The 13,165-nt window shown below is 53.3% G+C and overlaps 1 protein-coding gene across 2 annotated transcripts; it reads left to right on the top strand.

The window, feature by feature from the left end:
• The first annotated feature begins 487 nt into the window (after window positions 1-487).
• DET1 (DET1 partner of COP1 E3 ubiquitin ligase) lies at window positions 488-12,932 on the top strand. Of its 2 annotated transcripts, XR_014696953.1 has the most exons (5): window positions 488-1,947; window positions 4,716-4,906; window positions 6,535-6,726; window positions 10,211-11,128; window positions 11,216-12,932. XR_014696953.1 is itself a non-coding variant. In XM_084532686.1 (4 exons), exons 1-4 carry the CDS (start codon window positions 865-867, stop codon window positions 10,398-10,400), a joined length of 1,656 nt encoding a protein of 551 aa, XP_084388812.1. In that variant the 5' UTR covers window positions 488-864; the 3' UTR covers window positions 10,401-12,932. The 2 variants fall into 2 exon arrangements, 1 of the variants encoding a protein (XP_084388812.1); XM_084532686.1 differs by having other exon boundaries at window positions 10,211-12,932.
• The last annotated feature ends 233 nt before the right edge of the window (window positions 12,933-13,165 follow it).

The raw sequence follows: 13,165 nt of genomic DNA, 5'->3' as shown, positions 1-13,165 counted from the left end.
CCCCCGGTGAAGGATGAGGGGTGTGGGGTGGGCACAGGGGGCTGCAGCTTTTGGGGGTGCGGGGTTATGGGGGTGCAGGGCTAGAGGGGTACGTGGCTAAAGGGGTGCAGGGCTGCAGGGGTACATGGCTATTGGGGCTCGGGGCTATGGGGGTGACGGGTTATTGGGGTACGGAGTTATTGGGGTGCAGAGATATTGGGGTGCGGGGTTGTGGGAGTGCTTGGTTACTGGGGTGCAGGGCTTTCGGGATGCCCAGTTATGGGGCTGCCAGGTTATCAGGGTGCTGGTTTATGGGGGTGCAGAGTTATGGGGGTGCCCGGTTATGGGGTGCAGAGCTTTGGGGTTGCCCAGCCATGGGGTCTCTCCTCCCGCCGCCAGGGGGCGCTGTGCCCCGCCCTGCGGACGCTCTACCCCGCCCGGGCCTTTCTCACTGCTCCACCGACCGGAAGCGGAAGCGGGCAGCGGGGCCGTCGCCCTCCGGCCGCCGCCGTGGCGGAAAGATGGCGGCGGCCATAGAGTGAGCGGCGGCGGCGGGCCCGGCGGTGAGCGCGGCCTGAGGCGGGCCCGGGACCCCCGGGACCCCCCCGGGACCCTCTGGGAACCCCCCGGGAACTTCCCGGTTCCCCCCCGGTTCCCCTCGGTTCCCCTCAGACCCGCGGCCGGGCCCCGCTGCCCCCCCGGGCCCTCCCCGTGGCCGCCTCCCCCTCAGCGCCCCCCCCCCCGGTGCCCCTCTCAGCCCCGGTCCCTCCTCAGCCGCCCCCGGCCCTGTCCCTGTCCCCCCCAGACCCCCTCCCGGTGCTCCCCCTCCCCAGCCCCGTTGTGCCCCGGTTGGCGGCGGGGCGAGGATGCGGTAGGGCGCTGGCCATGGACCATGAGGCCCCCACCATCCGGCCCCGCCGCATCCAGAACCAGAACGTCATCCACCGGCTGGAGCGGCGCCGCATCAGCTCGGGCAAAGCCGGCAGCCACTGGCACCAGGTGCGCGTCTTCCACCAGAACGTCTTCCCCAACTTCACCGTGGTCAACGTGGAGAAGCCGCCCTGCTTCCTGCGCAAGTTCTCCCCCGACGGCCGCTACTTCATCGCCTTCTCCTCCGACCAGACCTCCCTGGAGATCTACGAGTACCAGGGCTGCCAGGCGGCCGAGGACCTGCTGCAGGGCTACGAGGGGGAGATCCTGGCCAACGGCAACGACCAGCGGGCCGTCAACATCCGCGGGCGGCTCTTCGAGCGCTTCTTTGTCCTGCTGCACATCACCAACGTGGCCTCCAACGGGGAGCACCTCAACCGCGAGTGCAGCTTGTTCACCGACGACTGCCGCTACGTGATCGTGGGCTCGGCCGCCTACCTGCCCGAGGAGCCCCACCCGCCCTTCTTCGAGGTCTACCGCAACAGCGAGTCAGTCACCCCCAACCCCCGCTCCCCGCTGGAGGATTACTCCCTGCACATCATCGACCTCCACACGGGCAGGCTGTGCGACACGCGGACCTTCAAGTGCGACAAGGTCATCCTGTCGCACAACCAGGGGCTCTACCTCTACAAGAACATCCTGGCCATCCTCTCCGTGCAGCAGCAGACCATCCACGTCTTCCAGGTCACCCCCGAGGGGACTTTCATCGACGTGCGGACCATCGGGCGCTTCTGCTACGAGGACGACCTGCTCACCCTCTCCGCCGTGTACCCCGAGGTGCAGCGGGATACGCAGACGGGGATGGCGAACCCCTACAAGGAGCCCTTCATCAACTCCCTGAAGCACCGGCTGCTGGTGTACCTGTGGCGGAGGGCGGAGCAGGACGGCAGCGCCATCGCCAAGAGGAGGTTCTTCCAGTACTTCGACCAGCTGAGGCAGCTCCGCATGTGGAAGATGCAGCTGCTGGACGAGAACCACCTCTTCATCAAGTACACGAGCGAAGACGTGGTCACGCTGCGGGTGACGGATCCTTCGCAGGTACTGCCTGCCCCCTGCGGGCGCTGTGAGCTGCGCTCCTTACCTGAGCCTCTGAATGCTCTGTGCAGGAGCTGTTAGGGCCCCGTTGCTTCGCTCTTTTGTGAACGTTTGACGCCTCTGGTATCAAATAACGTCGCTGTCTTTTGGTCTTATGATTTCACTACACCCTTCTCGACTCAAAGTGAGAGGGAGAAGATCTGAGGTGGTTTCTGAGTCCCCTTTCTCCAGGGATTGTTCCCTGTGCTCCTGGATGCTCTTCCCCTCCCAAATCCCCAGCTGATTTTTTAGCTGTTATTTCATGTAATGCGCTTTTATTGCAGACTCTCCCCCTTTTCTCCTGTATTTCCCAGCATGGTTTTCAAACATAATGGTCTCCATTTTCCCCCAGTAGCATTACCTTCTCTGCTCTGCCTACTTACTTACTCTTTCGAGCTTCTACCAGAGACAGCATTTATGATCTCTCCCAGTTGGGTTAGCAGCTCTTAAATCGAGCTCATGTCCCAGTTGCTTCTCCTTTCCTCTTAGTTCTGAAGAAGTCAGAGGAGGGCAAATGCAGCCCCGGCAGTGCCGAGGCCCTCCAGATGTTTCGCAGTCCTGTGGGTTGAGCGTCCTTTCCCCACTGCTAGCTCAAAAACCCAGTAGCACTGAAACTGAATGAGGTCTTTTACATCTTAACCTAGCCTGCTCCTTTAATTTATGTTTTTTTTTTTTTAATGTTTGATGGTATTTAGTGAGAAATCTTAAACCTCCAGTGCCGATCTGTTCTCTAGGTCCTTTTTTTTTTTTTTTATTTCCACACCTGTCCCTCCCTTCCCATCTCTGCCAGTTCCAGCAGAGAGACACCAGCAGAAACGGGCGGTCGTTCTCTGCGAGGTCCCTCGGCCTCATTCACCCCGGAGAATGACTAAGAAGTCCTTCCTCTTTTTCCTCTCGAATTGTCCTCCACATTTTCCTCTTAAATTGTGTTTTTGTTTGGAGGGAGTTATTCTGGGAGAGAATGGGCAAGGCTAAACCTCACCTCAGTGCTGGTTTGAGGCTCTCTGCCGTGCTCACCGAGGCTTCTGTGCCCGATTTGCTGCAGCGTGTCCTCCACTCGCTTCACCTGAAGGTCCCTTTTAGATGGGAATTCGGGCTTGTTTGTGCTGTTTGTGTGTTTTCTGCTGAGGACAAAGCATTTTGTTTGTTGTTGCTTTCAGAAGCTAATTCCAGATGCGGAGCTGACCTGCCTGCATTTCGGCTCTTTATTAGGGCTTCCTGAGGAAAGCTCTCGTCACGGAATGCCTAAAGCTCCCGTTTGTCTTTCTTCTATCAGACAAGAACACAAATTTAATCTGATTTCAGGCTGCTCCTGTTCTAGGCTTCTCTGCCAGGGAGGCTGAGGAAGTCACTGTTGGAGCTTGTTTCTATTGCCAAGGTCTGTGCTGAGCCTCCCAAGATCTTTAATCGCGTGCCGTGGATCCGTAGCCTGGGGGCTGTTGTTGTAGGCTTGTGGTTCAGCCTTGCTGGGTGCTTCTTGCAGCGCTCAGCTCCTGCTCTGCGTGCTGTGAGGGTGCTTTGCCTGTCCCAGGTGCTGCTGAAATGTGGTGAGAGAGATTCCTGCCGTTAAGGGCAGCCTGTTGGTGCCTCTGTGTTAAACTGGCAAAGGCACCTTTTTACTGCAGGACACCCCTTGCGATTTCCAAAGCTGTAACCAGTTTCTCCTCCTCCTGTCTCCTTGCGTTGTCTCTCTGTATTTCAGGAGGGCTTCCCTCTCCTCAGGCAGCAGTTCAGTGAGTAACCTCCTCCTGCAGCGCGTGGGGGCCGGATTGTGTGAGCAGGGCTCATTTTGGGCCTGTAAAACAAACAAACCTGGTGATATTTACGGACGGGTGGGGTGGGCACAGTGCCTGCTGTCATCGCTGGGCGTTGCTCGGGAGCGGGAGGCGAAGCCTTCACAAACTGCTTTTGTGAGCAGGAGACTTACCAGATACGTGCATGTAGCAGGGGAATTAGTTATCTGAGAAGCAGGGGCAGGCTCTGAATTTGGGGTGCCGGGATCTGAGCCCTCTTCTATCCAAGAAATCAGCACCGGTGATGCCCAGGGGATGGGGATGTCTTCCCCTGGGTGCAGCCGTGCTGGTACAAATGTCACGTTTCCCCCCGCCCTCTGGCTCATTCCTCCGGGAATGACGGGAGCAAAACGCTGCCCGTCTGCAGCACAGTGCCTGGGGCTTCTTGCATGGGAGCACCGATGTTAAAAAGCTGTCATTAATGCCTCTCAGATTTTCATTTCTGTGCCAGCAGGGTACCTGGAGGGCACAACTCTGTCGGCAGTGCTGCGGCGCGCTGAAAAGGCTCATCTCTGTGTGGCAGCAGCGTTAAGAAGGGAGAAGCAAATCGTTTCTCTGCATAAAGGAAAAAAAATAATTTGTTGCCGGCTAGTATGGGTTTGAGATCAGTTTGTCAGCAGGAATGGAAATTAAATTTGGCACTTCAGAAAGAATTTTGGAGTTGGTAGAGGGCAGAGAGAGAGGGAAATACCGACATCCAGTTCGAGGGGGAAAAGCTGGAAGTCCATCCAGGTTTTTTTCCATGTGTAATCACATCACAGTTAGCAGGCGGGTCATTTGGGACCTGCTGAGGCATTTGGGTAGCAGAAGGGATTACCGTGGGGCTGTGGGATTCTCCTGCACTGCAGAGAAATTTGGAGAGGGTCTGGGATGTCACCCGGGGAGCAGGAAGGGACAGCTCTCCCCTGGGGTAACTGCTGCCTCTGCCTCTCTCCCCAGCCCTCGTTCTTCGTCGTGTACAACATGGTGAGCACCGAGGTCATTGCCGTGTTTGAGAACACGTCTGACGAGCTGCTGGAGCTGTTCGAGAACTTCTGCGACCTCTTCAGGAACGCCACCTTGCACAGCGAGGCGGTCCAGTTCCCCTGCTCGGCGTCCAGCAACAACTTTGCCAGGCAGATCCAGCGCCGGTGAGCCCCTGGGAGCATGCTTTATACCGTGTAGGCACGCGCTGCCCCCCGCCAGCTGAAGGCATGTATCAAATAACACCAAGGACCCCGAGAAAAGCAGCTCCTTCAGGCCCTGAGGGGTGCAAGAGCCTGGCTGGGAGGCGGTTCAGCTTGCAGCTTCGTGCAGCTGCTCTTGTATTTTGCAATATCTGTGCAGGAAGGAAAAGGCAGTGGCAATTCGGTGCTTAGAAGGGAAAGGAATTTTAAGGGCAAGATGTGGCTGGCACTCCTTGAGCAGTAACTCCTCTGGAGGTTATTGAAGCGGTAGCTTCGAGCCCTGCAGATAAGGTTTTATCAAGATGCTACATCATCTATTTGGATGTATTTTGCCAAGTGCCCTTCTCTAAATTTAGTGTGCAGCAAACTGGGTTCTGTAACATCAGTAAACAGCTCGTGGTTCTCGTCAGACGCTGCTCGGGGGAAGGAAGCTGAGCTGCCTAAAGCTGTAGTGAAAAGCGAGCAAAATACCAAAATAACCAAGGTTTCTAGAATGTGCTTTAACAGTCTGATGTGGTTTTAATGAGGCAGAGTGTGTTATTTCTTGTGGAATATGTTTTTATGTGACTCAGGGTGTTTTGTTCTTCTAGTGACTTGTTTGACATCATCCAAAGCACTTGGCAGTCACTAAGGGGAATGAAGCTTCGGCTGATTTTAGGTTCATGTCCCATAAGTTAAAGGCAGTTGGCTGCCTGTAACTTTTTAGAGCTCCCTGTCGTGAATTCCATATTGCCTGGGGGGAAGAGAGAATGAGAGAGCTTACTGCAGGTACCTGCAGAACAATTCCTGCCTTGTGCTGAAATAAAGAGGAGAATCTGCTCATCCACCTGGCTCTAAGAGCCTGTAACAGGAGTGTTTAGCTTAAGCAGCAACGTGTAACAGTGCTGTAGGCACAGCAAGCTGGCTTCTGGCTGTGTTTCTGGCCTAGGGGGAAGGTTTTCACTGTCCCTGGTGTCTGCCATTTGTGCAGCTGATCTGACTCTCCTTTGCTTGTGGAAAGTTCAAATTATATTTGGAAAGAGAAATCCAGCCTGCGTTAGTCTCTCCACCAGGAAGAACTTCCAGCACACTGTTGTTTCTGAAGAGTTTTATGCTTCTCTCCAAGGTTCTGCCTCATCTCAGGTTTCTCCCTTTACGTGTTTCAAACACTGTGGCTAGAGAGAGGGGGATTCTCGAGTCAACCTTAAGGGCTCAACTGTTACTGTGCAACCCTCCGGCTTCTGCTGCTGCTGTTTACAGGCTTCACGGTAAAACTTGGATTGACTGATAAGCTGCTAATCCACCTCTCCCTGGTTCTGATCCCGTTCATTTCCTGTGCTGTGGAGCAGCTGGGGCCAGGCCTCGTGGATAGGCACAGCCTCGTCCTTCTCAGTTTGGACTTTGAGAGCAGAAACAGTAACGGTGAGGGAGGAGGAAAAGGTCACCAGAACTGGCTGGTGGTTGAATCACCATGATGCACCATTCGAAGGGAACTGTCGTGGTTCTTACACTGCTGCCGTTCCTCTTTCTCTCTCAGTTTTCCTCCTTAGTTTGTTTAAGCTGTGCCTCTCACCCGGGGCCTTTGTGAGTAAACCCTTCTTGTTCTGCTGCAGGTTCAAAGACACTATTGTGAACGCCAAGTATGGAGGGCACACGGAGGCTGTGCGGAGGCTGCTGGGCCAGCTCCCCATCAGTGCCCAGTCCTACAGCGGCAGCCCCTACCTCGACCTCTCCCTTTTCAGCTATGACGACAAGTGGGTGTCAGTCATGGAGCGTCCCAAGACCTGCGGCGATCACCCGATAAGGTACGGAACGGGCCAGGGAGATGTGTGCGAGGAGAGCAGTGTGGGAGTAACGAAATCACCTCTGCTAAATCACCGTGTGGTGACAAATTTGCAGGAAGACCAAGTAGATGAGTTGCTTTTCTCTTTTGACATCCCTTAAGCAGAGCGTTTGTTTCAGTAGTCCCACAAAGTTTGGCATCTCTCCTTGTGATCTCTTACCTTGCCTGAGCCTTTTCCATACGAATGCTCTTGTTCCTCCTTTTATTGCAGCCCAACGTGGTTCTGGATGCCTGCCTTCCTGTGCTGGAGGGATTCCTTTTGAGCACGTAGGGTTAGCTGGTGAGGATCGGCTGGTTTGTCCTATGAATAAAATATCAGCCGGGTTAGGTGTTATTCATAATGCTTCTCATATTGATTTTGCTATTTTCAGACTTGCCTTGTTTACGTTTCTCACCCTGAAAGCTGCACTCCTCTTCATGCTCCCCTTCTTTCTATGATCTATAGGAAATTAGTTTCTGTGGTGGGAGTTTAGCCAGGTGTAAGAGCTGTTCTGTGCCTCTTACGTCTGAGTCTTCGATGCTGGCAGCAGGAATAACTCCAGGCTGGAGAATGAGGAGGTTTGCAGTGCTTCTTGCAGAAACACCACGGCTGTTTCTTTTTGTTGGCTGCAGTCATGGCTGCAAGTAGTAGCGCTTAAAAATCCAGCATCTCCAGCCTGAAAGGCTCAAATCAAAGGGACTGAGTTCTCCAGGCAGAATAGTCCTTCCACTCAGAGTCCCACAAAAGGGAAATGAACCTATGCTCTAAAAACAAAGAGAGCCTTCAATCTCCAAGTGCTTTGTTTAGTGATTGCCCACGTGTTGGGGGCTCCTGCAGCCTAGGGAGACCGTTCTGGCCGCTTTCCCAACTTTATTTTCATCAAAACCGGGCTTCATGTCTCCCTGGCCCTGACTCAGGTGGCGGGGAACCTCTGATTATTCCTGCGCTCTCAATTCCCAAATTATGTATATTTAATTAATAATTTTTTTCCCCCTGCCTGCATAATTTGGTTTTACTCTCCGGCTCCGTGCTATCTGCGGAGAGCCTGCCCTTTCCCCCTTGTCTGAGTTGGGAAAACTTGCGGGGCAGTGGTTGTCTGGCAGCGCCAACCTGCTTCCATCTCCTGCAGACAAAAGGGAGCGGAGCCGCAGTCATTTGCTGCAGTTACCGGCTTTGTAGTAAACAAAGCCAAGTGCCACCTTTCCTCCCTCCCCTGAGCAGAGCGGCGTTTCAGCGCCAGCCCTTTCAAAGCTTGGAGCTGTGCAGAGTCAATTAGGGCCTGAATAGGGTCTGAAAGCGGCGGGGCTGCTGGTTTTGGGGAAGTAAGGAGAAGGCGAGGTGCTAACCTTAACCATTCAGCGGCTGAAATCGCGCTGCTGCGTTTCTCACCTGCAAAACAAAGGGATTAATAAAGTCATGCAGCCGCCCGTTGAGGTTAGAGAGCTTGGAAATGAGGGGCGGCGGGATTTGTAACCTAAGCCCTGCGACTGGCTGAAGTGTAAAACCCTCCAGCAGCTGAGGGTGTTAGGATCAGTTGTGATCCGTAGGTTGTTTCCTAGCAGGATGGCCATGATGTGAAAGCCTCCACCCCTTTTACACACCGGTTTCAGCACCTCCGTGCGTGGTCTCCCTTTAATCCTTACTTTAATCCTTGCTGCCTCTCCATGTCCTGGTAGGTTCAGCCCTCGTCTCCGGCTGCTCGAGACCAGTGGTGGTTTGCTCTCGGGAGGGCAGAGCTTTAGGTTCCCCATCTCTGCCATCTTCCAGCGTCTTTTCAGGAGGCTTGAAGAGACATTCAGTGGGTGAAATGGTGGGCCTTGGGAGGAAGAGGCTCTAATACAGCTTTACCTCTAGCGGGGGGTCTCTAAAATCCATCTAGATGGCTAGGAAGGAGCCATTTAACCAAAAAAATTGGTCTGCAGATAAATCTTCCATTTTCATACAGTTTGAAAAGGCTGGTCTTGCTGTTTCTGTTGACATACAATTTTATATTGCAGTGCCTAATTTATCCCCAGAGTGAGAGCCCATGGAAATGGCCTCTGATTGCAGAGCACTTTTAAAAATAGATTTAAAAATACCAAACTGAACACATCTTTGAGATTACAGGGAGCTTCATCTTGAGTAGTAAATTATTGTGAATTGGGGAGAGAGAGGAGCAGACCAGGGACTGTGCTTTATTTAAAGAATGACCCTCCACATACCCAGCCTTGTGTAGGAGGGAAAGGGCTTTTTGAAAAGCCAAATACCAAGATTGTGACTCTCTTGCTGGGTTCTTGTGTGCAATTTTCAGGCAGGGCTGGCTAGCACTTCGATTCAGAGGAAGGGAGAGGAGAGTGGCCCTCCAGGAAGAACATGAGGATCTCAATAGGCTGTGCTGTTAAAACGTGGAGTGTGTCTGCTCCTGAAACAGCATCGCCTCTATCTGCCATCACCTGTTCTTTCCAGGCTGAAAGCAGAGTGCTTCGTATTGCTTGCTGGCATGGGGAGGAGGGGGGGGAGAGAAATGTGCTCTAATATTAAAAGCATTCTCCGAGTTGAAACCAGAGGAAAAATGCAAAATACCCACATCCACAAAGCGCTGGTGGAAAAGGAAATGGCTGGGAGGCAAAATGGCAATTCTGTTCCCGTAACTGAAAGAGCAGAGGAAAAAAAATGGTCTAAAGAACTGAGCCGGCTGCAGGGAGGATTTGAGCCCTGTCAGTTGGAGCTCAGCTGCCTGGTGAAGGTACCAAATCCCTGAAACCTCCACCGGAGTACTGGGGAGAGTGGGGTCAGCACAGAGTTCCCCGATCCCACAGCACTGCAGAGTGATGGTGTAATGTCTGCTACACAGCGAGCCTGTGCTCGTGTGCAGAGAAGGTTCGAGAAAGGAAGAGCTTTTTAGACGAGTCTGTCTCATCCGTGCTTTGCCTCATGCCCTTGGCACTGCTCGCTTCTTGCTGAAGCTGTGCTCCTGAGCTCACCTGTTTGGGAACACAAAAGAGCTTCCTCGGACCCGCAGGCAGGTTTCTGGTGGCAGCAGCAGGACACGTCTCCTGTTTGCCTTTACCACGAGGCCTGGTGGATGCTGCCCACCTGGCACTTCCCACCCAGGCTATCCTGGTAAAGATTTGTTGTTGTTGTTGGAGATCTAAAGGGACCTGCAGAGTTGTTTGAGGTGTAAGGTGGAACCTCTCACCCCTGAGCAGGATCGGATCCTGCTAACTCCAGCTAACTGGTCAGCTAACCCCACCAAAACGAGGGCAGAGTTTTCTCGCTGATAGCACTAAAAGAAATCGTTGCAGACAGCGGGAGGCCAGCTGCCCCGGGAGGGGCTTTCCTCTGTAGCCAAGAGCCAGACCCCCAGCTGAGGACCTCTGCCTCTGAAGGATACCAGAGCCTGAACGAGGCTCTTGTCTCTATGAAGAGTCCAGATGGCAGAGTCAATAGCCGGGAACAGCCCTAATGGACTTTTCCTTCCTTTCAGATTTTACGCTCGTGATTCTGGCCTCCTGAAGTTTGAGATCCAGGCGGGACTCCTGGGGCGACCCATCAACCACACGGTGCGGCGCCTGGTTGCGTTCACCTTCCACCCCTTCGAGCCCTTCGCCATCTCGGTGCAGCGCACCAACGCGGAGTACGTGGTGAACTTCCACATGAGGCACAGCTGCACGTAGCGGGGCGCGTGGCCGGGGCAGTGTTCTCCTCGGGTCTGGGCCTCTGCCACAGACACACCAAAGCTGGGCTCTGGCGCCTTCTAGGAAACCAAACCATCCCTCGTCTCAAGAAACCTGACCCGGGAGCTCCTACCAGCCTGCATCCCTCAGCCTCAGCTGGGGGAAGGCGAGCAGCTGAAGGCCTGGGGATGTTTCTTCTGACTCTGCTCGCACTGCGGCCTCCCCACCGTGCTGAGTGCTGCTGCTGCTCCCTGCTCCTGTTGGTGAACAAAGCGTAGCTGAGATTCCTCGCGTGATTTCCCAGCGGCGTGTCTGTTTGCTCTCCCGTTGTGCGTCTGAGGATGGCGAGTCCGGAGCTTTGCAACGTGTTTGTGGAGCGCTCCCTTCCTACCTTGTCAAGACAAACAGCCTGTCCTGGAGGCAATGGATGGGAGCCACGGGGAGGGTTAAAAATCCAGCTGCCCGTGTTTGGATCTTCAGTGGTAATAGGGAAATGAAACCCTGTTCTCATCCACACAATCTACTCACATGAGTTTAATATGAAAGAGGTTAGGAAACAAAAAAAGGTGTGAGAAATCACCGGGATCGAGAGAGATGAGGCGTGCTCCTGACTCTTATGCAAGTCACTTAATTTTTGTGCCTTAGTAGCCGTAAAGCCCCTCAGTGGAAGGTGGTGTGTGAGCACCAGGAGGCCAGTGCAGCTGCTCGTGTCTGTAGCCTATGAAAAGGTGGGCACAGGAGGAAGGTGGGTGGCTGGGAGAGGCGTGGGGAGCAATGACAGCTCCTTGCTCACGTTGGAGGACTTCTTTCTGCAGAGCACGGACAAATCCTGCTGGGCATCTGCAGGTTCTGCTGCTGAGGAGAGAGACCTGGCTGCTGGCACCTCCTGCGTGCTGGAGAACGGACCTGGAGGATTAGTAGCATTTGGGTTCCCCCAGAAAGGAAGGAGGAGACCTGAATTACTGCGCGTTGCTGCAGGTTTGCAGTTGAGAGCTGCGTTTGTTGACTGAGGTTGCTCACCTCCCCCCGTGGGGTACGCTGTTCTCTGTGAGAACCCCTTTGGACATTGGCAGGCTTCAAAGCACAACTGGCTGGTGCGTGATGTTCAGCGTGCTGCTGACCGGACCGCTGCAGTGTCTGCTGCCTCTAGAACAAGCTGCTGGGTGTAATATTTCCTGTCCCGTGAGCTGGAGGGGGTGCTGGGCTGCCCTCCTCTGTTAAATAGGGAGTTTTTGTGGTTGTAGATGAACATCTGGGTTTATGACTGTGTGCTGGAAGGCGCTGCAGCCATCCCATGGGAGGTGTAGAGGGGGTTTTAGAAATCTGGTGCTTGTACGTGGGAGACCCCTGCTTTAGAGGGCCCTGTTGGTGTCATCTTTGGACCAAAACGGGCTGTGGGTGCTGTGGCCTGGCCCTTGGAATCAGCCGTCACTCTCGGTCTCATGGTATTTCTCTCCTCTCCTCGCCCCCCTAAACTTAGTTCTAGGGCAAGGCACTGTATTTCACTGCTCTTCTCCTGCTGTTTGCACTGTTGGTTTCTCAGGTCTGTCAGGAGCGACTTCAGGTCGGAAGACAGCTGGCAGAGGAGGCGCCAGGCCACGCGTGCTTTGGGTCTGGGCTCCTCTCCACCTAATAACACTATTTGTCAAGGTCTTAGGTTTTTATCCTGCGATCTGTTCCTCAAACATTCAATTAAAGCTCCACATGGAGAATCATTTGCACACTGTAGACCATGGAATTACCTCCTTCCTGCACCCCTTCCACGTTTGTTCACGCTTTCAGTATGAGGCTGTTCTTTCCCAAAGCTTTCAGCAGCTCCATCCAAGACTGGGTTTACCCCTTGGTGTCACGGCCTGGGACGTCAGTGCTTGTTAAAATGGCTGTCAGATCTCCATTTAGATCTTTTTTTAGGTGGCAAAAATGTAAAGCACTTCAGCATTTCTGCAGTAGGGGCTTTTGCCAGGGTCAGGCTATCCCGAGTGAAGCAGAGAGCATGGCACAGCAGACGATGGATTATTGGACCTGGGGCTGAGAGACCAGAGGTCTGTTCTGAGCTCTGCTATTAAATTGTTCTGTCACTGGGGGCAAATCTATTCCTGTTCCAGCTGGTGTTTTCTTCTCTGTAAATGAGGCCAAAACCATATTTTAAGCTTTTGTAAAAAAAACACTTTGAGATTCATGGATAAAAAGTGCTGGGTAAGTGCTAAGTATTTTCTTATTATGTTTGCAGACAAACCGATTGATTCATTCTGGGTACTAATTGCCTTGGAGTAGCGTTGCAGATCCTCTGGTTGTGGCTGCTGCATTTTATATCTACAACAGAGTTAATTTTATTACAGAAATGTGTTGGAAGAAAAGTCTCTCATGCTTGAAATTTTGATTCTTTATTTAAAAAAAAAAAAAGCGTGCGGTGGGGAGGGTGGGAGGAAAGGGGAGATGTTTTCTACCTGATATTTTTCCTAGGCTAGGATGAAGATTTGTTAGCAACACAAGAAAAAATTGGAATAAACAGAATTTGCTTTAAGAGCCTGACTTACTGGTTTTGTTTTCCTAAAATCTCAGGGGTGTAGCCAAGAATTCCATGGCTGAGAAGGGCTGGGAGGGCCATGCCTTGCACTGTGCAGGCACACACAGTGCTGGTTTGCTGCCTCTTCTTGGCATCTGGAGTACTGGTGTGCTCAGGGTGTTCTGCCACGGGTATTTCTGTGGCTGCTGCAGATTTCTCAAATTCTTCTCTATAGAAGCTAATGCTGGGGGAGGAATAC

This window comes from Aythya ferina (genome assembly GCF_964211825.1).
Source record: "Aythya ferina genome assembly, chromosome: 11".
In the NCBI taxonomy this organism is placed as follows: Eukaryota; Metazoa; Chordata; class Aves; order Anseriformes; family Anatidae; genus Aythya; species Aythya ferina.
This window is presented reverse-complemented; position numbering and strand designations above follow the sequence as displayed.